The 26,900-nt window shown below is 43.4% G+C and overlaps 3 protein-coding genes across 5 annotated transcripts in view; 2 read left to right on the top strand and 1 right to left on the bottom strand.

Moving 5' to 3' along the window:
- The first annotated feature begins 7,694 nt into the window (after window positions 1–7,694).
- Window positions 7,695–13,000, top strand: LOC129819622 (zinc finger and BTB domain-containing protein 12-like). The gene is made up of 5 exons (XM_055876021.1): window positions 7,695–8,082; window positions 8,867–9,087; window positions 10,468–10,662; window positions 10,862–11,056; window positions 11,406–13,000. The coding sequence occupies exons 2-5, from the start codon at window positions 8,884–8,886 to the stop codon at window positions 12,495–12,497; spliced, it is 1,686 nt and encodes a 561-aa protein (XP_055731996.1). The 5' UTR covers window positions 7,695–8,082; window positions 8,867–8,883; the 3' UTR covers window positions 12,498–13,000.
- A 530-nt stretch (window positions 13,001–13,530) lies between these two features.
- LOC129819620 (negative elongation factor E-like) lies at window positions 13,531–17,324 on the bottom strand. Of its 3 annotated transcripts, none has more exons than XM_055876017.1 (12): window positions 17,209–17,324; window positions 16,859–16,910; window positions 16,115–16,194; window positions 15,773–15,845; window positions 15,535–15,680; window positions 15,243–15,320; window positions 15,008–15,045; window positions 14,657–14,931; window positions 14,372–14,516; window positions 14,140–14,194; window positions 13,952–14,054; window positions 13,531–13,848 (listed from the first exon to the last, which is right to left on the bottom strand). In XM_055876017.1, the coding sequence occupies exons 1-12, from the start codon at window positions 17,263–17,265 to the stop codon at window positions 13,775–13,777; spliced, it is 1,176 nt and encodes a 391-aa protein (XP_055731992.1). In that variant the 5' UTR covers window positions 17,266–17,324; the 3' UTR covers window positions 13,531–13,774. The 3 variants fall into 3 exon arrangements, with proteins under 3 accessions (XP_055731992.1, XP_055731991.1, XP_055731990.1); XM_055876016.1 differs by having other exon boundaries at window positions 16,115–16,200; window positions 16,851–16,910; window positions 17,209–17,321; XM_055876015.1 differs by lacking the exons at window positions 16,859–16,910; window positions 17,209–17,324 and adding an exon at window positions 16,609–16,705 and having other exon boundaries at window positions 16,115–16,200.
- The window catches only part of LOC129819619 (SKI2 subunit of superkiller complex protein-like), a 46,234-nt gene continuing 36,130 nt past the window's right edge, over window positions 16,797–26,900 (top strand). Inside the window, exons 1-11 of the mRNA XM_055876014.1 lie at window positions 16,797–16,936; window positions 17,291–17,412; window positions 18,368–18,489; window positions 21,956–22,073; window positions 22,292–22,409; window positions 23,453–23,527; window positions 23,830–23,883; window positions 25,143–25,306; window positions 25,439–25,600; window positions 25,833–25,978; window positions 26,615–26,761. Of these exons, the coding sequence (XP_055731989.1) occupies window positions 16,924–16,936; window positions 17,291–17,412; window positions 18,368–18,489; window positions 21,956–22,073; window positions 22,292–22,409; window positions 23,453–23,527; window positions 23,830–23,883; window positions 25,143–25,306; window positions 25,439–25,600; window positions 25,833–25,978; window positions 26,615–26,761 (1,241 nt within the window). The 5' untranslated portion in view covers window positions 16,797–16,923. The remainder of the gene's footprint in view (window positions 16,937–17,290; window positions 17,413–18,367; window positions 18,490–21,955; window positions 22,074–22,291; window positions 22,410–23,452; window positions 23,528–23,829; window positions 23,884–25,142; window positions 25,307–25,438; window positions 25,601–25,832; window positions 25,979–26,614; window positions 26,762–26,900) is intronic.

Raw genomic sequence — 26,900 nt, 5'->3', positions numbered from 1 at the left:
CGCCGCCCCATGGGTCTCCCGGTCACGGCAGAGCCTGGACTCGAGCTCAGAATCTCTAGTGGCACAGCTAGCACTTTGATGCAGTGCCTTAGACCGCAGTGCCTTAGACCACTGCGCCACTCGGGAAGCTAATCAAAATATATTTTATACTTGAGATTCTTCAAAGTAGCCACCCTTTACCTTGAAGACAGCTTTGCACACTCTTAGCATTCTCTCAACCAGCTTCATGAGGAATGCTATTCCATCAGTCTTGAAGGAGTTCCCAGATATGCTGAGTACTTGTTGGCTGCTTTCCTTCAATCTGCGGTCCAACTCATCGCAAACCATCTCAATTGGGTTGAGGTCGGGTGATTGTGGAGGCCAGGTCATCTAATGCAGCACCATCACTCTCCTTGGTCAAATAGCCCTTATACAGCCTAGAGGTGTGTTGGGTCATTGTCCTGTTGAAAAACAAATGATAGTCCAACTAAGCGCAAACCAGATGGGATGGCGTATCGCTGCAGAATGCTGTGGTTGTCATGCTGGTTAAGTGTGCCTTGAATTCTAAATAAATCCCTGACAGTGTCACCAGCAAAGCACTCCCATACCATCACACCTCCCTCCTCCATGCTTGATGGTGGGAACCAGACATGTGGAGATCATCCGTTCACCTACTCTGCATATCACAAAGACACCGGTTGGAACCAAAAATCTCAAATTTGGACTCATCAGACCAAAGAGAATATTTCCACTGGTCTAATGTCCATTGCTCATGTTTCTTGGCCCAATCAAGTCTCTTCCTCTTATTGGTTTCCTTTAATAGTGGTTTATTTGCAGCAATTCGACCATGAAAGCCTGATTCACTCAGTCTCCTCTGAACAGTTGATGTTGAGATGTGTCTGTTACTTTAACTATGTGAAGCATTTATTTAACTCAAATGAAATTATCCTCTGCAGCAGAGGAACTCTGGGTCTTCCTTTCCTGTGGTGGTCCTCATGAGAGCCAGTTTCATCATAGCACTTGATGGTTTTTGCGACTGCACTTGAAGAAATGTTCTGTATTGACTGACCTTCATGTCGTAAAATAATGATGGACTGTCGTTTCTCTTTGCTTATTTGAGCTGTTCTTGCCATAATATGGACTTGGTATTTGGTATAGGACTACCGAGTGTCGCAGAGGTTTAAGGCACTGCATCTCAGTGCTTGAGGCGTCACTACAGACACCCTGGTTCGAATCCAGGCTGTATCACAACCGGCCATGATTGGGAGTACCATAGGGCAGCGCACAATTGGCCCAGCGTCATCCAGGTTTGGCCGGTGTATGTAGTCATTGTAAATAAGAATTTGTTCTTAACTGACTTGCCAAATTAAATAAAGGTTAAATAAACAAAATAAAAAAATTACCAAATTGGCCTATCTTCTCTATACCACCCCTACCTTGTCACAACACAACTGATTTGCTCAAACGCATTAAGAAAGAAATCAATTCCACAAATTAACTTAACAAGGCACACCTGTTAATTGAAATGCATTCCATGAAGCTAGTTGAGAGAATGCCAAGTGTGTGCAAAACTCACCAAGGCATAGGGTGGCTATTTGAAGATTCTCTAATATAACATATTTTGATTTGTTTAGCACTTTTTTAGTTACAGGATGATTCCATATGTGTTATTTCATAGTTTTGATGTGTTCACTATTATTCTACAATGTAGAAAATAGTAAAAATAAAGAAAAATCCTTGAATGAGTAGGTGTGTCCAAACGTTTGACTGGTTACTGTATATGCAACGAATTTTCCACCAACATGCTTATGTGCCAATGCACCACAAAACCAAATAAGCAATGCATAACTGCATAGGATTACCGATTTTGGGGGATTATCATCAAGGTTTGCGTTTTCAGCACCACAATCAAGTAGAGTATGTCAATCTCGACAAACAGATATACTTTGTTTGACAATCTCCCAATGTCATTAAACTTTTTGGTGTTTTGTAACAATGTCTCTTTCCATGAATCGAATGGCTGTTGTGCAGTTTGGATACTGGAATTGTGTTAGTGAAGGGGATGAACTTTTGAAGTATCCTGATCAGAGTAAATCATTGTGACTAAATGTGTTTATGCCACGCATAATAGGTAATGCATTTTAAAAGTTAAATGACAAATATTTAGGCTGTATTGAAGCGTTATGTTCATGAATAGCCGCTCAGATCGGAAAAGGGGGTAGGACGTGTTAAGCTTCCCTGAATAACTGGGCCTGGCTGGAAGCATAGGCCTATATGATCAGAGTACGATTTGGAAGAATTATGAGAGGCAACAGACAGCGCATCGGTAGGTAATCAGAAGTAAAAATACAGCCAGACTGGCCTGCTACTGTGCCTTTCTATAATCTTCCAAGGTTAGACCCAGAACTGTGTGGTGCTGTAGGCCATTCTATGTAGGATCGTTGTATTGTCCCTAAACAAGATCAATAGGGGATCTTTTTCAGCTACTTGTCTTCACTGTTCTTTCATGCGCACCTGGCCTCTGCTGCCTATTGGCTATTAATATAGAAAATGGGGTAGATTTGAATGATTTTATGTGTGTTATGATTGCTACTTAGCCTATTGCAAATCTGGACAAATGATCCACTGACCATTATTGTTGCTATGGATAGAGGGCAGGATAGTCAGTTAGACTATTAGGGTAGACTATTAGGGTATTGATCTGTGGTATAGTAAGCATGCAGAAAAGCGTAGTGCATAAGGGAAGCACCAAAACACCTTGATATGGGAGGCGATGCAAGCAGATGAGAAATGTGGCTATATGAAAGACATTATATAGTAAATCCTGCAAAATGGCTAATGTAAATCAGGGGAAAATGCACTACCCTCCCCTGTACCCAATAAAAAACCACAACCCTCCCCAAAGCAAAAAAAATTACGTTTGACAACCATCCCTAACTCACTGTATGTTGAGGATAAAGATACTTTAGGCTGCTTACTCCAAAACATGATTCGTGACTTAAGTTTACAGAAATTGCTTTTTGTGTCTTCCCCTTTAATAAAAAGTTGACCTGCTAGTTAGGTACATTGTGTTGTCACTAGTGAGGTCCTTCGCAAACGAGTCGGCTCTAAGAGATGGCTCTTGTAGGTGAACGTTGGGAGCCGGCTCGCATATCAGAAAATCTGAATCTTTTTATAATTTTTATTTTAAGATATGAATAATCAAGAGATTTAAATGAATAGAATTAACTCATTCAAAGAACTGAGAAAAAAATTAAAATAGGCCTAAATGCTCAACCGCACACACATTCATTCTGACTGTCTGCTCAGACTAACAGCCTCACCTGTTGTTCCTGTCTGTCACGTTCTGACCATAGTTCTTTTGGTTTTTCTTTGTTTTAGTATGGTCAGGGCGTGAGTTGGGGTGGGCAGTCTATGTTTTCGGTTTCTATGTGGGGTTTCTTGTTTGGCCTGATATGGTTCTCCATCAGAGGCAGGTGTTAGTCATTGTCTCTGATTGGGAACCATATTTATGTAGCCTGTTTTGTAGTGTGGATACGTACCACGCTGCGCATTGGTCCTCCGATCCTTCAAACTTCTCCTCCTCAGACGAGGAGGAAGACGACAGCCGTTACACTGTCAATCAGACACGCAGTGTCAACCAATGAACCAAAGATGCGTGGGGGAGGGCCGAGCCAACTCACACAGTCACACACTTAGCAGCCGAGGAGAGAGAGGAAGGACGGACAGCTGTGAAAACAGCTGGAAAATGAGTCCGAAGCACAGTAGCATTTGGATGCATTTTAATAATGTAGAATTTGCCAAAACAAAATCTCATATAAAACCTACACCGGCATATGCGAACTGTGTACCCAACTGTGAAGCTAGCTGGAGCGGAGCTTCGAGAAACTAGCGGGCCTGCTAGTGATAGTGGTGGAGTCCACACGTGGTGATATATCCACTCAGTCAAGTAGGCCTACTCTGCGACCCACAGCAATGCAGTCTTCTATGGACCAGTTTATGCCAAAGTCTAGGTCTGTAGCAAAACAAGGCCAAATTGATATTGCATTGGCTAAAATGATTGCCACTGATTTCCAGCCATTTTCAATCGTGGAGGACAGAGGTTTTAGAAATTATAGCAATAGTCTAAATCCAATGTACACAATTCCAAGCAGGAAACCCCTATTCTGTTGTTTTCACAGCTGTCCTTCCTCTCTCTCCTCGGCTGCTAAGTGTGTGACTGTGAGTGAGTTGGCTCAGCCCTCCCCCACGCATCTTTGGTTCATTGGTCACTTCATTGAAGATTTTTCGATGTCTAGCTGTCTTCTGGACTGCTAAGAGTTCAGCGACAGACACACCTCAGAACTTGGCAGAGGAACTGTTGAGAGTGGCAAGTAGATGGAAAAGTGGTATGTTGTGTTAGTGACAATGCAGCTAACATAACCATGTGGGACATTTTTAAATGGACCCATCATCCATGTCTTGCCCACACAATCAACCGGATTGTAAGAGATGCTCTGAAGGTGATGAAGCCCACTGTGGACAAAGTGAAAGCAGCTGTGGAATACTTCCACAGGAGCACAGTAGGTGCTGAAAAACTAAAGTCTACACAACGCCAGGTGGGGGTGCCTGAGCTGAGGCCTAAACAAGACTGCACTACAACGTGGAATTCAACATTTTATATGTTGAAGCGGTTTCTTGAGTCAAAGGATGCCATCATCTCTACCCTGGCCATTATCAATGCACCTGTTGATGCTCTGACCCAAGAGGAATGGGAGGTGGTGGAGGAGGTGTGCAGAGTCCTGGAACCCTTTGAGCAGGTCACTGTGGAGATCAGTGTAGAGAGGAACAGTAAACAGTTATTACTACATCATTATTTAATCCAGTATTATACTGTATATGTACAGTTGAAGTCGGAAGTTTACATACACCTTAGCCAAATACATTTAAACTCAGTTTCACAATTCCTGACATTTAATACTAGTAAAAATGTCCTGTCTTAGGTCAGTTAGGATCACCATTTTATTTTAAGAATGTGAAATGTCAGAATAATAGTAATTTGACTTATTTCAGCTTTTATTTATTTTATCACATTCCCAGTTGGTCAGAAGATTACATTCACTCAATTAGTATTTGGTAGCATTGCCTTTAAATTGTTTAACTTGGGTCAAACGTTTTGGGTAGCCTTCCACAATAAGTTGGGTGAATTTTGGCCCATTCCTCCTGACAGAGCTGGTGTAACGGAGTCAGGTTTGTAGGCCTCCTTGCTCGCACACACTTTTTCAGATCTGCCCACAAATCTTCTAGAGGATTGGGGTCAGGGCTTTGTGATGGCCACTCCAATACCTTGACTTTGTTGTCCTTAAGCCATTTTGCCACAACTTTGGAAGTATGCTTGGGGTCATTGTCCATTTGGAAGACCCATTTGCGACCAAGCTTTAACTTCCTGACTGATGTCTTGAGATGTTGCTTTAATATATCCACATCATTTCCCTTCCTCATGATGCCATCTATTTTGTGAAGCACCAGTCCCTTCTGCAGCAAAGCACTCCCACAACATGATGCTGCCAGCCCCTGTGCTCCACGGTTGGGATGGTGTTCTTCGGCTTGCAAGCCTCCCCCTGTTTTCTCCAAACATAACGATGGTCAATATGGCCAAACTGTTCTATTTTTGTTTCATCAGTCCAGAGGACATTCCTCCAAAAAGTACGATCTTTGTCTCCATGTGCAGTTGCAAACCGTAGACTGGCTTTTTTATGGCGGTTTTGAGCAGTGGCTTCATCCTTGCTGAGCGGCCTTTCAAGGTATGTCGATAAAAGACTCTTTACTGTGGATATGGATACTTTTGTACCTGTTTCCTCCAGCATCTTCACAAGGTCCTTTGCTGTTGTTCTGGGATTGATTTGCACTTTTCTCACCAAAGTATGTTCATCTCTAGGAGACAGAACGCGTCTCCTTCCTGAGCGGTATGACGGCTGCGTGGTCCCATGGTGTTTATATTTCCGTACTATTGTTTGTACAGATGAATGTGGTACCTTCAGGCGCTTGGAAATTGCTCCCAAGGATGAACCAGACTTGTGGAGGTCTACAATTGTTTTTCTGAGGTCTTGGCTGATTTCTTTTGATTGTCCCATGATGTCAAGCAAGCAAAGAGGCACTGAGTTTGAAGGTAGGCCTTGAAATACATCCACATGTACACCTCCAATTGACTCAAATGATGTCAATTAGGCTATCAGAAGCTTCTAAAGCCATGACATAATTGTCTGGATTTTTCCAAGCTGTTCAAAGGCACAGTCAACTTAGTAAACTTCTGACCCACTGAAATTGTGTTACAGTGCATTATAAGTGAAATAATCTGTCTGTAAACAATTGTTGGAAAAATTACTTGTGTCATGCACAAAGTAGATGTCCTAACCGACTTGCCAAAACTATAGTTTGTTACCAAGAAATTTGTGGAGTGGTTGAAAAACGAGTTTTAATGACTCCAACCTAAGTGAATGTAAACTTCCGACTTCAACTGTATTTGAGCAGTAGATGAGAATAGTAGTATCAGTAGACTAAACATGAACCTGAACTAATAAGTTATTGTTCTCTCTTTTCAGCTATGTGATAGCCTCAAGAATTTTGCTCCTGTGTAATGGTCTGCAGCGAGTCACAGCCAGCAGCCAGTGAGAAGCAAATGTAACCACAGGACATGTGACAGAGTTGATGGACACCCTATGTTCATCAGTGGACAGAAAGTTCCATGAATGGAATATAATCACGTGCTATCAGAAACCGCTGCACTTGACCCCAGGTTTAAGAAGTTAACCTTCAGTGATGCCAGAACGATTGATGAGGCTCTTCAAAGAATAACCTCAGCAGCAGGGAGGGACAGCCCCAGCAGTCAGCTGGCTCAGGTACCAGGGCAACTAGAAGAGGGATCAGATGGAGCAGAAGCACCAGCAGTAGTGCCACAAACTTCTGCTGTTGTAGAGAGCAACTGGGGATGCAGCCCCAAAGGAATCCCTCAGCAGATGCCATAATGGAGGTCCGATCCTGTTTGGAGGAGCCCCTCCTCCTCTGAGCTGGTGGAAGAACAAGGCCTCTGTCTACCTACGGCTTACTAAAGTCATGACAGGGAGACTCTGCATAGTGGCCACATCCGTTCCCTCTGAGAGGGTCTTCTCGAAAACGGGACAAATCATTACTGAGAGAAGAAACCGCATCAGCCTCTCGAAAGTGAGGCAGCTTGCATTTCTGAATGCAAATCTCTCATAAAAGCAAAATATGGTCAGCATTGCTGTGTGCTGCTGGTTATAACATGGCAATAAAGAAGAGAGAGAAAAGAGGGACCAGTTTAATGTTTTAAGTGGAATGTTGCAGTTCTGCATATTGTTATTTATTTTTCTTTGATATGGTGCAATATTCTATTATTATGTTGTTCAGATTGTTTTTGTTTTGAATTGTTACATTTATATGCACTTTGTTTATACATTAAAAAGATATACTTTAAATGCAAATGTTTAATATGATTATTTTTCATAACAAACCAATGCATTTTTACATGCATTGTGGTTGAGGTAGAGTATGATTTCATTTAATAATTTAATTAGAATTGTTTTAACCCCAATCATAGTCAAACGATCGCAAACTGTTTGACTTGAAAAAATACAAAACATATTTTTTTCAGAGCCGTTTGGGAGCCGAAAGAGCCGGCTCTTTTTGGTGAGCTGTACCGAACGAGCTGGCTCACTGAAAAGAGCCGGAATGCCCATCACTAGTTGTCACGGGAAGTGCTGGTCCACTCTCGTTGAAAAGAAAATGGCTAGCTGTATCGTAAAAATTCATGAAAACTAATATGCGTTTTTTTTGGTCTTAATGTAATGTTAGGCGTGAGGTTAGCAGTGTGGTTAATGTTTGCTTTAAAATCAAAATTTAAGAAGATAAATTGTAGAAATAGGCGGGGTTTATGACTTTGTGGCTGTGTAACTACTGACGCTCGTTTAAAACAAGCTAACAAAGTAAACATACTAACGTTAGCTAGATGGCTTGCTAGCCAATATACAATGAATGACCGGTTATTGAGTGCCTAGTTACTCCACAACATACAGTAAGGGGAAAATATATCTACAGTAGTTGCAGGTAAGGAAACACTAAACTAACGTCGATTATTTTACGAGGCAGGTCACAAACGACGGCTAGCTAACGGCCTGTGGCTAGTAGGGGGGCAACAAGCTAGCTAGCGAGGTACTCCTAGCTGGGTAACGTTAGCTATGCGAGTGGTTGGATACACAATAACATGACCGTTTGCGAAATTTAAAACCTGCACTGTTGACCTTAGCTAGTTAGCACTAGCATCATTTGCTAACGTTACCTAGTAACGTTAACAGCAGCAGTAGTATTACGTTAGCTTTATAGTCACATAAAACAATAAGATATAATATTTGATATAGGTAACTAGTAGCTAAAGTTAGGTCGAAAAACAATGTATGATTATCTTCAACCTAGGCTAGTAGGCGCTTGATGTAATTTTTTTGCCATAGAGAGCCATGTCATATAGCTGATTTCAGCTACTCGTTGTGACCTGCTTGACAAGCCTTGAAATCAAAACGAGCGAACAATGACCTCACCTACTCTAACTTCAATTAATAATCACAGGGAATGTTGGATGTCAAGCCGAGATATGGGAGCTGTTGTGCTTTTACTCTTTGAAGTATAGTCAGACACCATAATGCCTCTTGTACAGCCATGGGGCTTGCTCTCTGGTCTGAATTTGGCCAGTATGACTAGCTGGAGAAATGTTCAGCCCCAAGAAAGTTCCACGTTCCCTTTGGTTGATCCAGATGCTAAATGTTCCCTTTTAAAATATTTGTATTTTTATGATCATTGCAGAATTTCAAGAGTCCTCTTCATGTCTCTCCTATAGGCTCCACGGTAGCTAAGATGGAGGTGCTGTGTTTCCGGTTGCCGGGTCACGGTGACGCCACCCTGAAGAGCATGAACTCCCTGAGGTCCAGACAGCAGTTCTGTGACATCACTATAGTGGCCAGCGGCAGGCAGACATTCCGTGGACACAAAGTGGTCCTTGCTGCCTGCTCCCCCTTCCTTAGGGACCAGTTCCTGCTCAACCCCTCCTCTGAACTGCAGGTGGGTGCCAGGGAAAGCCACCGTGATGCACACTATTTGGGTTATGTTTGATAAATGTTGAGTGTCAGCTTCAGATGTACTAGCCCCTGACAGACACTTCTTGTCACATACCCTTTCAATGATCTGACTGTTTTAATAGGCATATCTTTGAGTCTGGGAAGTTATCAAATGTTTTATCATGCCAGCTGTGGTTCCAGTCCTATGCCTCATTATAGTAGATTCTATCACAAGTTTTGCAGGATATGACACTAATGGCTTACACGATTGATCATTAAAAAAACTACATGACCAAAAGTATATGGACACCGGCATGTTGAACATCTCATTTCAAAATCATGGGCATTAATATGGAGTTGCCCCCCCCCCTTGCTGCTAAAACAGCATCCTCTCTTTAGGGAGGCTTTCCACTAGATGTTGGAACATTTCTGCGGGGACTTGCTTCCATTCAGCCACAACCGCATTAGTGAGGTCGGGCACTGATGTTGGGTGATTAGGCCTGGCTTGCAGTTAGCGTTACAATTCATCCCAAAGGTGTTTGATGGGGTTGAGGTCAGGGCTCTGTGTAGGCCAGTCAAGTTTTTCCACACTGATCTCGACAAACAATTTCTGTATGGACCTCTCATTGTCATGCTGAAACAGGAAAGGGCCTTCCCCAAACTGTTGCCGCGAAGTTGGAAGCACAGAATCGTCTAGAATGTCTTTGTATGCTGTAGCGTTAAGATTTCCCTTCAATGGAACTAAGGGGCCTAACCCGAAACATGAAAAACCGTCCCAGACCGTTATTCCTCCTCCACCAAACTTTACAGTTGGCACTGCATTCGTAAAGGTAGTTGTTCTGGCATCCGCCAAACCCAGATTCGCCGTCGTACTTCCAGATGGTGACGCGTGATTCATCACTCCAGAGAAAGTGTTTCTATTGCTCCAGAGTCCAATGGCAGTGAGCTTTACACCACTCCAGCTGATGCTTGGCACTGCGCATAGTGATCTTAGGCTTCTGTGGGACTGCTCAGCCATGGAACCCATTTCAATTAAACTCCCAACGAACAGTTCTTGTGCTGGGGTTGCTTCCAGAGGCAGTTTGGAACTCAGTAGTGAGTGTTTCAACCGAGGACAGACGATTTTTACGCACTACGTGCTTCACCACCGGGGCAGCTCTAACAGGGCAGAAATTTGACATTCACTTGTTGAAAAGGTGACATCCTATGACGGTGCCACGTGGAAAGTCACTGCGCTCTTCAGTAAGGCCATTCTACTGCCAATGTCTATGGAGATTGCGTTTGAAGGGGTGTCCACATACTTTTTTGTATTTATAGTGTATCTGAGACGTAACAGCAAAATAGCTGTTTGGTGTGTTTTTTTCTCTCTTATTTTGCCCTCTAGGTGTCAGTCCTTCACAGCTCTTCGGTGGTATGTGAGCTGCTCCAGTCCTGTTACACCGGTGTGCTGCAGTTCAGCCCCAAGGAGATAGTGAATTACCTGACGGCCGCTAGCTACCTGCAGATGGAGCATGTTGTGGAGAAGTGCCGGGGAGCCCTGGGCAAGTACATGCAGCCAAAGAACCCCAGCTCACCAAAGGTTAGTTGCTTATTTTGGTTAGTGTATAGTCAAAGGCACCCTATTGAAGCAATTGTTTGAAATCACAATGTAAAATGTGATTATACCGTGCTTCAATTGTATAAGGCAAATACTTACTGAACTTATCTACTATGTGATTTATCAAAGGCTAGATTGTATTTACCTGTGAAGATGTTGAACTGGCACCGCTCATTTTCAGATCAAGTCAGAAGAGAGCCAATCGATGCCAGTGACAGTCAGTGGCAGCAGCCACTCCCTTATGTCAACCTCTGCTGATCATTCCTCACTGCAGCCTCACAGCCCTGTACAGTCTCAGGCTGATGACCATACAGATTCAAACACTAAGACAGATATACAACACGATGATGACCCTAACACAATGGATGAGATCAAAGTAAGGCAATTCAGGAACAACACTTACCACTGCATCCATCTGTACATTTTTTGTTGAGTATTTGAATGTATTTTTTTTACAACGAAAAAAAGTTTTCCAAATTATATTTGAGAGGATTTTCCAAATACTTATTTCAAATACTATTTTTAAATACACTGCGTACATTTAACCAAGGTATTTGAGGATTTTCAACTACTTGTCTTTTCAAATAAAATATATATCTGAATAAATACTTTGATCAAATGTATGTGAAAGTAGTTGAGATATTTTAAGTAGTATTTGAACCCAGGTCTGGTAGCTACACAAGGACACTGATTAGTAGCACACTCAAATCGGTCTCATGTTCCAGGTGAGAGTAACAGAGGAGGGCAGGGAGGATTATGACGTGTTCCGGATCTGCATCGAGGATGAGCAGGAGCCGGAAGAGAGGCGAGATGCAGAGGAAGGCGGAGAGGAAGCCACAGAGGGGCATCAGGGGGGCCAGTACCAAGATACGGACAGTGTCATAGTGGGAGGGGGCAGGGGTGATGATATGGCCCCAGCTGAAATGGCCAACCGCAACAGCGGCTTCGAGAGGGAGGGGCTCCAAGGCTGGAGGCGTAGACTCACCGACTCACCCAAAGTGGGCCGGGGGAGGGGGAGGGGCTTCAAGAGGAAGCGTGGCTCGTACCGCGAGAGGGAGAGGAGGCCTCTGGGTATGCAATACCAGGAGGCGTGGCGTCTACCCACCGGGGCGGAGATGATGCAGGGCTTTGGCCTGGACTTCAGCCAGGAAGCCATGAGGTCAGCTTTCCTCTCGGGGGGTGATCTCCCACGACTAGACTACGGGATGGGGGAGGTTCAGGGAGAGGAGCTGGTGCCCCGGGACGGGAATGGTCAGGCCCACTACAACCTGGACGACCCCAGTGGTGATGGAGGTGAAGGTAACATGGGGATGGCGGCTGTGCCAACAGGTGGTGACGGGGCGGGGGATGAGTCTGTGGCCGTGGTGGGCTCCACCTCCAGCACAGCGGGGCCGGTGGCATGCGAGCAATGCGGCCTGACCTTCCCCTCGGCCCACTCCCTGGCTGTCCACACGCGCGCCACCCACTTGCTGTACGTGTGCCCCTGCTGCGGCAAACACTTCAACCACTCCAGTAACCTCAACCGCCACATGACTGTGCACCGCGGTGCCAAGGTCCACCGCTGCCCGCTCTGCGACAAGACATTCACCCAGAAGTCCACGCTGTGCGATCACATGAACCTACACAGCGGTGAGCGGCCTCACTGCTGCGCCTACTGCCACTCGCGCTTTGCCCACAAGCCGGCGCTGCGGCGCCACCTCAAGGAGCAGCATGGGAAGACGACCGCTCAGAACAGCCTGGAGGCACAGGCTGAGATGGAGCGAGTGGCAGGGCCAGGGGAAGGAGAGGGAGACACTCAGGACAGATTTGACTTTTGAAAAGGACACTGGAACAGGGAGGGGGGAGAGATGCTCCCTTACCCCTCCTCTCAGCCAAAATGTACACTCATTGACTAAGCATTATAGGTTGCAGTTGGAGGTACAGGGGGGTTATTCAAGCAAGCGGCTGTGTGCTTACCTTCTGCTCTAATTGCCAAAAGAGTGGTTTGGAGTGTGCCTTTGAGTTTGTGGGTTGGAAACGAGGTTGTGTGTGCTGGAGGGACCTACTAAGATCTTGAAAGGGAAAACCCCTACTTTTAGACCTGAGGTGCACAACTCCGGTCCTCCTCACGGGCCGAAGTGTATGCTGGTTTGAAGCTCTGGCCAGTCAATGACATGGATTGATTATTTATCTCTTAATTATTTAATTGAAGGGGGGGGGGGACGATGACCTACTGTACAGCACCAGGGCTCTGGAGGACTGGAGTTGTGCACACCTCAGTTTTAGACCTTATTGTCTCATTTGTAACTCACTGGCTGACCAATAAAATATTTTACATTTATGTATTTGAAGGTGAGCTTCTTGTTGGTATGTACCAGCTGATTTGTAATGTGTAATTAGTTACACATTTATTTGTAACAATGTGTACTTAACAGTGTAAGACACTATTTTAAAAGAGGTACCCAAAATAAAGTAGGCTATCATTCCATAATCATGCTCATCACAAAAGGACAAATAGTAAGAGACCTACATTTTGTGCAATGCGCGTTTACTCAGGACTCGAGACACTATTCTGTAAATGTGCACAAAATGACATGTGACTTGGTGTTCTCAGCTGACGTGTGTATATATACAGTGCATTTGGAAAGTGTTCAGAACCCTTCACTTTGTCCACATTTTGTTACGTTACAGCTTTATACGTCTCTGCACTGTATCGTGCTAAACCAAAGGAAACAGACAAATCGATGCATGTGAGAGGTAGGTGGATTTCATGGCCTACAGCTATGAGACATACACTATTGTATTATTACATTGATACAGTGCCAAATCTAATTCGATCCTTTGATTCAAAGCAAGACCGCATCAGACAGATGGATTGATGTGATTTATTGAGCTCCACAAAACAATGAAACTCCTGGTTGCAAGACCAAACCACCACAATCTCTGTTCACATTGCCATTACACATCCGGGCCCTGAATGAAATGTAGCATCTACTCAGCCCGATGTGTCAGTTCTAACAGGCAATCAACAACCAACACAAAATGCAATATAGAAAATGCATACAAAGCTAACTCGTTGATTCTTACAGATCTCCAATGCGGCACGCCTCTTAGCTCATAGGAAATCCTCACTGTACACAACCTGGTTCCTCTTGTCTCTGTAGGAACCTTTGGCACTGTTCTGCACAGCTGTAAGGGGAAAGAGAGAAAGTATACATGAATCCAGAGTTGACACTTCCTGTCACACACTGCTTGTTAGTCCGATCTGTGTTTGACTAGAACTGATATTTACCCAGAGTGGCCCAAACAGATTTGCCGGTGGCTGCCTCCAGCATGGGCTGCTTCCTGGCGATACTGACTTTGATGGGAACGTCTCCCACCGTGCTTCCATTCAACTGGGAGAAGAGTGTATAGATGATAGGTTTTACACTACAGGTTTTATACCCTTAAGTTGGGACAGGGAGCTAGAGCTATACTGACCTCCGCTACAGCTTGGTCTGCAGACTCCATCTTCTCAAAGGTGATGAATGCACAGCTAGAAAGAGAAAGACAAGGCTGTGTTCATTAGCACCAAACAGAACAAAACAGTGAGGGACTTACTGGACTAGTTTTAGTTTTCAACTGCAAAACATTTTAAAACACTGAACAATTTCAGTTTTGGATGCTCTCCCAATCACACACCCACAAGGACATAAAAGTAATGTAGCCGTACTTGCGTGGGGAATCCATGGACAGGTCAATGATAGTGCCGTGTTGGGAGAAGGCTGAACGCAGGTTGTCCTCCACAAGGCCAGTTCCATACACGTACACTGTGTTCCCCTTCCTCACCCCCCTCCGCTCCGGGTACGAGTCTGATCCTGAGAGGGGGAAAGATAAGGGAGAAGAAAAACAGTTCCATTATTCCATCCTTGAATTTGTATTTTGAGCTAAACATCCTTTTAAGAATGCCAATGATAAGACACATGAAAAGACAGAAGTCCAGTAAACTAATACTCACGTCTGAACGGTCCGTCTCGCTCACGTGACTCTCTGTCTCCTCCCCTTTCCCGGTCTCCGTCCTGGCTCCTGTCTCTCTCCCGGTCTCGCGGCTCTCTGTCCCTGCCCCGGTCGCCGCTGCCCCGGTCTCTCTCTCTGTCGCGCTCCCTCTCTCTGTCCATCTCTCGGTCTCCTCTGTCTCTCTCTCGCTCCATGTCTCTGCTGGTGGAAAGGCCGCCGCCTCCCTCCTCCTCCTCGTCGTCGTCACGAGCCGCCCGGTCACCTGGAGTGACGAAGCTGTTAGAGATTGAGATGTTAAACCGCCTTATACAGAGAACCAGCGTCTATTATTTATCAGAGCTTTTAGGCTTACCTCTCGTACAAAGATTTTCTGTGGGCTCTTTTGCCAGCCTGGAGTAGAAATAAAAATTTAAAAGCAACAGCATCAGTTGTATATTCCCCCCCAAAATATCCAAGGCACTGGTTCTGTGGCCACAATATGGGCAGACAGCATTGGCAAAATACTGTAAATGCATGCCATTTCGTAGGTAGAGTTCATCAATTCATAGGCAAATTTTACATGGGATGTCATTTAATTCTAATTTTACCTCAGAAAGTTCCTCATCAGTGGACATGCTCCTTTGGAATGGTTGGAAAGCCACAGGGCCTGGCACTTTCTCTGGATCCTGGTAAACAGAAAGAGAAAATATAACAAATCATTACCAAACCATAAATTGATACGTTTGAATTCCACCACAGACTAGTTTATGTGTCAGATTTAAAAGGAATTTGCAACTGTCTCAGCTTTAAACATTATTATTATTATGTATATAAATTGTTGTATCAATAATTTATTCTATGATCAATTCACATTACACATCCTTGCATTTTGTATCTCACCTTGAGCTTGATCTCTAGCGTTCTAGAGCGTTTGAAGCCAGAGTTCTTATTCTCTGACTTGATGGCGCTGATGGCTCCAGACTTGATAAGCATCTTTGCCTGCTCTGTAGCTGTCGCAGTATCTAGCACCGGCTGGTCTGACAAAGCTAGGAGGGAGAGAGTAGATGCAACATAATCAACTCTGACAAAGTGTCTGCTTAGTAATACAGTTTTAAAAAGTGAAGACAAAGCCACATACTTCGCTTCAATCCACTCTGATTGGTCTGGCTGGTTGAACTCTGCTGCTTCTTCAAAGCCAGCAGTGCCTTTTTCTAGAGGTGTGAGGATAGATGGAGAGAAAGAGACAATAAGAGGTGTAAACACTAAGGCCAATCGGAGTTTGGTAACATAATAATGATATCTAACTTTCAACATTATGAGTGTGATGATGATGACTGACCAGTGAATTTAACAAAGACCTAGGACTACTCCTGATCACATCTGCAAATGTGAGGGCAGTGACACATCTCATTGTCAGAAACAGGATACGGATACATAGATTTCTCTCTAGTCAAGCGAGGAGATTCTTCAAGTTTTTCACCTTTTTCTTGAGTTTGGCATATTTCTTCTGCAGAGACTCCTCTTCCTCCGTCAAAGAGCTTGGGAACACAACCATGCCGAGCCCAGCTGGAAAGTAGTGTGAAAAAGGAATGGACAACCAGAATAGTGGACATATTTGCACAACACAATGAATACCAATACACAAGTGTGGTTGAATTCAACACTACAGTGCAATTGCATAAACTCAAAAACTACTATTTACACTTTGTTCACGACCAAATAGATTTCTGTTTCTACATGCTGCATGCATCTGACAACATTTTAAAACCTTACGTTAGCTTGTTAGCTGGTTGGTTGGCTAGCTACCTATTAACATTAGCTGCTACTACTAGCCATCTACATTGTGTTACACAGGGCAGTGGAAAGTATATAATTGCTTATCAACAATATGGCAATGTAGCTTTCAGACTACAACAATAAACAAAATACACTACATTGACAATATTGTATTTAGAATTATACTTATTTTGTTACCTCTGTTACGTTACTATAGCTAGTTGTAATCACACCCATTCACCAACACAAAAACACAGTCGCATGAAAATGACGTACACAGTTGTTAGTGCGCATGAATAAGAAAAATAACTATTCAACTTGCTAAAATTGATAGAATAAGTAAATTATAAGGAATGCATGGCCTACACTTGACGACATTTAGTAAGAGAATGTATTAATATTGAGATATATATCGTATTACATATGGCAATTTGACCTACTTCCGCCTACCAATCTTTGCCATTTCCGAATAGACAGTGAACTGCTGCACCAACTTTCATCTGCGGTGGAGAAATGGAAAGAATAGGTGAAGGAGATTTAGATCATATGTACAGATAATGAATTAGGCATACGGTTAAGGCCATTGCTGTAAGCTTTGCTTTAAAGTAACTTGCTAGCAATACAGTTGACTGGCGAATATAACAACTTGGGTTAGCCTAGCTAACGTTAGCTAGCCAGTTCAGCTCTCATTCATATTGCAGAAATGTAACGTTAGTCCCTCCCAACATGCGCAACGTTTTATGAACAGAATGACATTTATGACATTACAATATATGTTTATATGATTCAATATCTTACAATGGACTCCAATGTATTGCGCGATAGAGGACAGCCCATAGAAACTAGGCTATTCATCTCAATCCCATTTCTCTCTCCATAGATCTTCCCCCTGTGGGCCCCACAGATCTCCCGCTATCCCTGCTGGAGATGGGTTGCTCTGGCAGGTTTGAGCTCATCACACATCCACAGCCCAATGACCAGCCCCTGTATCCACAAAGCACGGTCAGTATGACTCAAATCAAATGTTATTTGTCACATATGCCGAATACATCATGTGTAGACATTACAGTGAAATGCTTATTTACAAGCCCTTAACCAACAATGCAGTTTTAAGAAAATACCCCAAAAAATTTAGAGATAAGGATAACAAATAATTAAAGAGCACCAGTAAATAACAATAGCGGTGCTATATATAGGGGGTACCGGTACAGAGTCAATGTGTGGGGGTAATATAATGTGCATGTAGGTAGAGTTATTATTGACTATGCATAAATAGTAACAGAGTAGCAGCAGTGTAGAAGAGGGTGGATGCAAATAGTCTGAGTAGCCATTTGATTAGATGTTGAGGAGTATTATGGCTTGGAGTTAGAAGCTGTTTAGAAGCCTCTTGGACCTAGACTTGACACTCCGATACCGCTTGCCATGCGGTAGCAGAGAGAACAGTTTCTGACTAGGGTGGCTGGAGTCTTTGACAATTTTAGGGCCTTCCTCTGACACCGCCTGGTATAGAGGTCCTGAATGGCAGGAAGTTTGGCCCCAGTAATGTACTGGGCTGTACGCACTACCCTCTGTAGTGCCTTGCGGTCGGTGGCCGAGCAGTTGCCATACCAGACAGTGATGCAACCCGTCAGGATGCTCTCGATGGTGCAGCTGTCTCAGTCTGTGGAATGATTCTTATCTGAAAACTCGCCCCGCCATTTCTACAGATATGAAAGGACTGCTTAAAGTATGCAAGCAATATATTGCATATCTCCATCTACCTCTATTTGTCTAAGTTAAGTTTTTACAGTAGGTGTCACCTACCTACCTAGGTCCCTAAGAACCGCAAAGGCCCGCCATCAAGTTTAAAGGAAAGGAGTAAACTTCAGTTTGGAAGCATCCTGTGTTTACATACATATATCTAATCTCTCCAGCCTATTATCTCCCGTATGTGTTTCTATCATTCATTTATCTGCAGCTCCCCCATGGACTCCCTCCCACCAGTGTGGGCCTGGAGACAGAGGTAGAGAAGCGCTTCCTACGCGACCCTGCCTGGCTTCCCATACACGATACCGACACTGCCTTCCACAGGTTTCTGAAGTGAGTCTGCCTTCAAGTATTCATACCCAAGGGCTTAATCCACATTTTGTTGTGTTACAGTCTGAATTCAAAATGAATGACGATTCTTTTTTAAATATATTTTTTCCATCTACACACAATACTCCATAATGACGAAATGAAAACATGTTTCATTTTTTTGAAACAAATATATTGAAAATTAAATACAGAAATATTGAACATACATATTCACACCCCGGAGTCAATACATGTTAGAATCACCTTCGGCAGAGATTACAGCTGTGAGTCTTTCTGGGTAAGTCTCTAAATGCTTTACACACCTGGATTGTACAATATCTGCACATTTATTCTTTTTAAAATTCTTCAAGCTCTGTCAAGTTGGTTGTTGATCATTGCTAGACAGCCATTTTCAAGATTTGACATAGATTTTAAAGCAGATTTATGTCAAAACTGTAACTAGGCCACTTAGGAACATTCAATGTCGTCTTGATAAGCAACTCTTTCCATGACATAGTAGGCTGATTAGGTGAAAACTTTGGTCCCTTGTTGATGTCACACATTAAATCCACTTCAGTTAGTCAGTGTAGTAGTAATGGGCATTCCGGCTCTTTTCAGTTAGCCGGCTCGTTCGGCTCAGCTCAGCAAAAAGAGCCGGCTCTTTCGGCTCCCAAACGGCTCTTTAAAAAAAATTTTTTAGGTATTTTTTTCAAGTCAAACAGTTTGCGATCGTTTGACTATGATTGGGGTTAAAACAATTCTAATTAAATTATTAAATGAAATCATACTCTACCTCAACCACAATGTATTTAAAAATGCAATGGTTTGTTATGAAAAAGAATGCTATTAAACATTTGCATTTAAAGTATAACTTTTTAATGTATATAAACAAAGTCCATATAAATCTAACCATTCAAAACTAATACAATCTGAACAACATAATAATAGAATATTGCACCATGTCAAAGAAAAATAAATAACAATATGCAGAACTGCAGCATTCCACTTAAAACATTAAACTGGTCCCTCTTTCCTCTCTTCTTTATTGCCATGTTATAACCAGCAGCACACAGCAATGCTGACCCTATTTTGCTTTTATGAGAGATTTGCATTCAGAAATGCAAGCTGCCTCACTTTCGAGGGGCTGATGCGGTTTCTTCTCTCAGTAATTATTTGTCCCATTTTCGAGAAGACCCTCTCAGAGGGAACGAATGTGGCCACTATGCAGAGTCTCCCTGTCATGACTTTAGTAAGCCGTAGGTAGACAGAGGCCTTGTTCTTCCACCAGCTCAGAGGAGGAGGGGCTCCTCCAAACAGGATCGGACCTCCATTATGGCATCTGCTGAGGGATTCCTTCGGGGCTGCATCCCCAGTTGCTCTCTCGTCAAACAGCATCCAAACAGCAGACGTTTGTGGCACTGGTGCTTCTGCTCCATCTGCTCCCTCTTCTTTCTGTTGCCCTGGTGCCTATATTATATAATTTATTTTTTCAATCTTTGAATTAGTTCATTCTATTAATTTAAATCTTTTGATTATTCATATCTTAATTTATTTTTTATTTTTATGAATAGATTCGGCACTTCTGAAATGCGAGCCGGCTCCCAACGTTCACCTACAAGAGCCATCTCTTAGAGCCTACTCATTCGTGAACGATCCATCAATACAGTGTAGATTAATTATTAAATAATGATTTTTAAGCCTTGAGACAATTGAGACATGGATTGTGTATGTGTGCCATTCAGAGGGTGAATTGGCAAGATACAAGATTTGTGACTTTGAACAGAGTATGGTAGTAGGTGCCAGGTGCTTCAGTTTGTGCCAAGAACTGCAATGCTTCTGGGGTTTTCACACTCAACCGTTTCCTGTGTTTATCAAGAATGGTCCACCACTCAAAGGACATCCAGCCAACTTGACACAACTGTGGGAAGCATTGGAGTCAACAATTGAGGCTGTTCTGAGGGCAAAAGTGGAAGGTGTTCTTAACTCAATATTAGGAAGGTGTTCTTCATGTTTTGTACAATCAGTATATTTTTGGCCTTGTGTTTTAGGTTATTGTCCAGCTGAAAGGGGCATTTGTCTCCCAGTGTCTGTTGGAAAGCAGACTAGACCAGGTTTTACTCTAGAATTTTGCCTGTGCTTAGCTCTATTCCGTTTTCTTTTTATCCTGCAAAAACTCCCTAGTTCTTGCCGATGACAAGCATACTCATAGCATGATGCAGCCCCTACCGTTGATGTGTTGGATTTGCCACAAACATAACGTTTTGTATTTAGGACATTTGCCACTTTTTGCTACTTTTGCAGTTTTACTTTAGAGCTGTATTGCAAACAGGATGCATGCTTTGGAATTGTTTTATTCTGTACAGACTTCCTTTTTTTCGCTCATTTAGGTTAATATTGTGTAGTAATTACAATGTGTTGATCCATCCTTAGCTTTCTCCTATCACAGCCATTAAACTCTAACTGTTTTAAAGTCACCATTGGCCTCATGGTGAAATCCCTGCGCGGTTTCCTTCCTCTCCAGCAACTGAGTTAGGTAGGAAGCCTGTATCTTTGTAGTGACTGGGTGTATTGATACACCATCCAAAGTGTAATTAATAACTTCACCATGCTCAAAGGGATATTCAATATCTGCTTATTTTTTTTTTTACCCATCCACCAATAGGTGTCCTTCTTTTATTTATTTACCGTTATTTTACCAGGTAAGTTGACTGAGAACACGTTCTCATTTGCAGCAATGACCTGGGGAATAGTTACAGGGGAGAGGAGGGGGATGAATGAGCCAATTGTAAACTGGGGATTATTAGGTGACCATGATGGTTTGAGGGCCAGATTGGGAATTTAGCCAGGACACCGGGGTTAACACCCCTACTCTTACGATAAGTGCCATGGGATCTTTAATGACCTCAGAGAGTCAGGACACCCGTTTAACGTCCCATCCGAAAGACGGCACCCTACACAGGGCAGTGTCCCCAATCACTGCCCTGGGGCATTGGGATATTTTTTAGACCAGAGGAAAGAGTGCCTCCTACTGGCCCTCCAACACCACTTCCAGCAGCATCTGGTCTCCCATCCAGGGACTGACCAGGACCAACCCTGCTTAGCTTCAGAAGCAAGCCAGTAGTGGTATGCAGGGTGATATGCTGCGAGGCATTGGAAAACATCTCTGGTCTTTTTCGTTGAATCTGTTTGAAATTCAATGCTTGACTGCGGGACCTTACAGATAATTGTACGTGTGGGGTACAGAGATGAGGTAGTCATTCAAAAATCATGTTAAACACTATTATTGCACACAGAGAGACACTGTACTTTTCTTATTAGGGTTTTGCTTGTTTACTTGTTATTGCTTTGGTGCCATATAAATCTCACTTGGAAAGTGGTGTTTAAGGGGAATTCAGGGGTCCAGATGAGGCTATTCACCTGTAGTGAAGTACTGTTGTACCACATGGTCACAGAATTAATTTGCGGTAACAGACTTGTTGCTTTTCTCTAGGCTGGCTGAGCGAGACGTTCGTGTGGACTCTCTTCTCCATTGCTCTTTGTCTCCTCTACACTCTGGCATCTCAGTAGTCAGAGATCCAACGACAGGAATACTTTTGGACTTCACTGAGGTACATGCTATTGTCAGCTGTAATTAAGCTATGCTGTCTTAGTCTGTGTGTCCTAATAATGCTGCTATGATCATGATGTGACTCATTGGGAACATTCAGAATTGTAGCACTATCCCGAGTGATCTATTAATCTTATTAAAATGTCTACCTCTTTTCATACACTTGCTACACATTTTACAACCCGGTGTCATTAAATATCCTTCTCACTCTCTGTCCAGGTGTTACTGGGGGACACAGGCATCTCTGCTAAGAATTCTATGTCCCTGCAGCGTCCACCAAACCCTAATCCCTCTGAGAGCCTCCGAGGAAGCAACACCAACTACCCCTTTCTGCCCGGTGGGTCTGAGTCCTCACCTAAATATATTATCAGATCCATATATACTACATGACCAATATGGAGTTGGTCCCCCATTTGCTGCTATAACAGCCTCCACTCTTCTGGGAAGGCTTTCCACTGGATGTTGGAAGCACAGAATCGTCTAGAATGTCATTGTATGCTGTAGCGTTTCCCTTCACTGGAACTAAGGGGCCTAGCCTGAACCATGGAAAACAGCCCCAGACCATTATTCCACCTCCACCAAACTTTACAATTGGCACTATGCATTTGGGCAGGTAACGCTCTCCTGGCATCCACCAAACCCAGATTCATCCGTCAGACGGCCAGAAGGTGAAATGTGATCCGTCACTCCAGAGAAGGCGTTTCCACTGCTCCAGTGTCCAATGGCGGCGAGCTTTACACCAGTCCAGCCAACGCTGCTTAGCATTGCATATGGTGATCTTACCCTTGTGTGCGGGTGCCCGGCCATGGAAACCCATTTCATGAAGCCCCCGACAAACAGTTCTTGTGCTGACGTTTCTTCCAGAGGCAGTTTGGAACACGGTAGTGAGTGTTGCAACCGAGGACAGATGATTTTTACGCACTTCAGCACTCTACGGTCCCGTTCTGTGAGCTTGTATGGCCCTCCACTTCGCGGCTGAGCCGCTGTTGCTCCTAGACGTTTCTTCACAGTAACAGCACTTACAGTTGACCGAGGCAGCTCTAGTAGGACAGAAATTTGACCAACTGACTTGTTGGAATGGTGGCATCCTATGACTGTGCCACGTTGAAAGTCACTGAGCTCTTCAGTAAGGCCATTCTACTGCCAATATTTGTCTATGGAGATTGCATGGCTGTGTGCTCGATTTTATACACCTGTCAGCAACGGGTGTGGCGGAAATAGCCGAATTCACAAATTTGAAGGGGTGTCCACCTACTTTTGTATGTATTGCGAATATTCATGTATGTATATATGGCTCTGAAATATATAATAAATATTTGTCGTAAGTCTTCCCTTTAGTCAATTCTAGAGAAATATTTCTATTTTATCTTGTTTACATAGGTGGTATGGACGAGCTGACACTGGAGCAAATCAAGACGAAATCCGAGCTGGAGGAAGACATAGACTTTGAGAACGGTGAATTTACCTTAATTATGGAGTTGAAATGGTAGAGGGGCAATGGTCTCCCATACAAAAGGCTGCCTATGCACAGCGAGGCGGGTTAGTGTGAGGCGGGATGCTTACTTTACAATGAAAATGCAGACTGAAAGGGCCTTTGAAATAACAAACACTGTGTGCTGTTCCCGGGAACCAAATGGCTCTCTTCAAAAATCGGAATACAGATTTAAGTGATTACAGATCTTTTTGTGATTGAGTACATGTTTCTTGCTTGTGTCGTGATGTTTGTGTAGTAACATATCTATTTCCCTTTACTTCAGGGTTACTCACAGTGCCCCCTGGACTTAAAGTTGGGATGGACTTCAGTGACAAAGGTTTGAATGGACATGCACTACGTGACCAAAAGTATGTGGACACCTGCTCGTCAAACATCTCATTCCAAAATCATGGGCATTAATATGGAGTTGGTCTCCCCTTTGCTGCTATAACAGCCTCCCCTCTTCTGGGAAGTCTTTCTACTGGATGTTGGAACATTGCTGCGGAGACTTGCTTCCATTCAGCCACAAGAGCATTAGTGAGGTCGGGCACTGATGTTGAGCGATTAGGCCTGGCTCGCAGTCGGTGTTCCAATTAATCCCAGAAGTGTTCGATGGGGATGAGTTCAGGGCTTTGTGCAGGCCAGTCAAGTTCTTCCACCAAAACCATTTCTGTATGGACCTCACTTTGTTTACAGGAGCAGTGGGATGCTGAAACAGGAAAGGGCCTTCCCTAAACTGATACCACAAAGTTGGAAGCAGGGAATCGTTCTAGAATGTCATTGTATGCTGTAGCGTTAAGATTTCCCTTCACTGGAACTAAGGGGCCTAGCCCGAACTATGACAAATAGCCCCAGACCTATTCCTCCTACACCGAACTTTACTGTTAGCGCTACGCATTGGGGCAGGTAGCGTTCTCCTGACATCCGCCAAACCCAGATTCTTCCGTCAGACGGTGAAGCGTGATTCATCACTCTAGAGAACGCGTTTCCACTGCTCCATAGTCCAATGGCAGTCTGTGTTTGGCATTCCGCATGGTGATCTTAGGCTGGCCATGGAAATCCATTTCATGAAGCTCCCGACGAACAGTTATTGTGCTGAAGTTGCTTCCAGAGGCAGTTTGGAACTCGGTAGTGAGTGTTGCAACCGAGGACAGATGATTTTTACGCCCTACGTGCTTCTGCGGTCCCGTTCTGTGAGCTTGTCTGGCCTACCACTTCGCGGCTGATCCGTTGTTGCTCTTAGATGTTTCTACTTCACAATAACAGCACTTACAGTTGACCGGGGCAGCTCTAGCAGGGCAGACATTTGGTGAACTGGCTTGTTGGAAAGGTGGCATCCTATGACGGTGCCACGTTGAAAGTCACTGAGCTCTTCAGTAAGGCCATTCTCCTGCCAATATTTGTCTATGGAGATTGCATGGCTGTGTGCTCGATTTTATACACCTGTCAGCAACGGGTGTGGCTGAAATAGTCAAATTCACTAATTTGAAGGGGTGTCCACATACAGTAGCTTATATATATATAGCTATATATAGTGTATGTTCCTAAGCTTAAATATATATATAATTTTCTTCCTTCTTTAAATTCTCTCTGTAGATGCCAAAACCACAAAGGGAGAAATCAACCTCCTGTCCCTCCTGTCCACCTTTGATGACATCGTAGACTCCCAGCCCGAGGCAGAGGAGAAAGAGAAAGGACTCGGAAGCAGAGATTCTCCCAAACTACCCAGAACCAACAGCCTGGAAGACCTGGGGATCAAGGTATTAAATAAATACGTTTTTTTCTGTTTATTGATGAATAAAATCTACATCTAAAATGTAGTTTCCCCTCTAACTTAGCTTTTGTTTGTTATGTTCATATACTTAAAGGTGGTTGTTTATTTCCTCCTGTAGGACTCTCCCTCTACACCTGGGACCACCTCGACAGAGAAGAAAGATGGAGGAATGACCAAACCGGGAGAGGGCCACGAGGAGAAGAAGAGATGGGCTATCCCAGTAGACATCACCTCCCCTTGCGATGACTTCTACAAACGCATCCCCAACCCTGCCTTCAAGGTACTTTGTTATAATGACAAAATATGTTGGTAGTTTGGTAGATGTAGTTTAATATGTCGATGACCATTGTGTTGATTAGTGCCATGTAGACTAAAGAAGCCTGTTCATTGACATTACCTGATACCTACAAATATTGCAGGGTTTAGTTTAATGACATTATTACACTCTCTTCCCTTATTGGCATAGAGCCTTGTTCATTCCACAACACTAATGTGATCCCCACCTCTCCCAGTATCCCTTTGAGTTGGACATGTTCCAGAAGCAGGCAGTGTTGAGGCTGGAGGCACATGAGTCTGTGTTTGTGGCAGCTCACACATCAGCAGGCAAAACCGTGGTGGCAGAGTATGCCATAGCACTCTCACAAAAACACATGACCAGGTGTGTATATTTACATGTTTGACATGCTCTCTAAAATCTCTAATCCTTACAAGGTAAAAATATGGGATTTTATCAGATTTATACAAATTATGATTTTATGACCTGTATCATTGAATTGATGAATAGGAAATTTACTTGTTCCCGGTTTTCCATGTTGTGCCCATCACAGCCAATCACAACCTTTTTTTTGTGTCCTGAATAAAAGCCTGTTCATTTTTATTTTGTCACACCACTCCTTTACTTTCAAAGATTTCATTTGAAGTCAAACATTTTTTTATCATGTTTTAAAAAAAATCTAATGACATGAAAAAACATGATAAAAAAATGTTTGACTTCAAAATGAAATCTTTGAAAGTAAAGGAGTGGTGTGACAAAATAAAAATGAACAGGCTTTTATTCAGGACACAAAAACAATCTAATGACATGAAACATGTACAACCCTGTTACACGTGTCCAGAATAGGGATGTTTCTCAACGGAAGGATGTCATTTACAAAAAACGGTTGTTTCTATGACTACAGTGGCTAGACAACTCAGAATTCACTAAAAAAAGAAATCACTGCAAGAGCGGGAACAAATCGAGTGCGAGTAAATCTAGAGGTGCATCTAATCTCCATGTGTTTGCACCCTCTGATAGGACCATCTACACCTCCCCCATCAAGGCGCTGTCCAATCAGAAGTTCCGGGACTTCAAGACCACCTTTGGGGATGTGGGGCTGCTGACTGGGGATGTCCAGCTGAGTCCTGAAGCCTCCTGTCTCATCATGACCACTGAGATATTGAGGTGACGTAATATATACATCATACAGTGCATTCAGAAAGTATTCAGACCCCTTCACTTTTTCCTTATCAATCTACACACCCTACTCCATAATGATAAAGCAAAAACAGTTTTTTAAACTGTAAATAAAAAACGCAAATAT

This window comes from Salvelinus fontinalis, chromosome 22 (assembly GCF_029448725.1).
Source record: "Salvelinus fontinalis isolate EN_2023a chromosome 22, ASM2944872v1, whole genome shotgun sequence".
Taxonomy (NCBI): domain Eukaryota; kingdom Metazoa; phylum Chordata; class Actinopteri; order Salmoniformes; family Salmonidae; genus Salvelinus; species Salvelinus fontinalis.
The sequence above is the reverse complement of the archived record's forward strand: the minus strand, read 5'-3'. Positions and strand labels throughout refer to the sequence as shown.

Coding starts and splice junctions, on each gene's coding strand:
- LOC129819622 (XM_055876021.1), top strand. CDS start 8,884: ATGGAGGTGCTGTGTTTCCGGTTGCCGGGTCACGGTGACGCCACCCTG. Junction 9,088..10,467: donor ACCCCTCCTCTGAACTGCAG/GTGGGTGCCAGG, acceptor TTTGCCCTCTAG/GTGTCAGTCCTTCACAGCTC. Junction 10,663..10,861: donor AGAACCCCAGCTCACCAAAG/GTTAGTTGCTTA, acceptor GCTCATTTTCAG/ATCAAGTCAGAAGAGAGCCA.
- LOC129819620 (XM_055876017.1), bottom strand. CDS start 17,265: ATGAATAGCCTAGTTTCTATGGGCTGTCCTCTATCGCGCAATACATTG. Junction 14,517..14,656: donor GCGAGACGGACCGTTCAGAC/GTGAGTATTAGT, acceptor TCCCCCTCTCAG/GATCAGACTCGTACCCGGAG. Junction 14,195..14,371: donor TCCATGGATTCCCCACGCAA/GTACGGCTACAT, acceptor TTCTCTTTCTAG/CTGTGCATTCATCACCTTTG.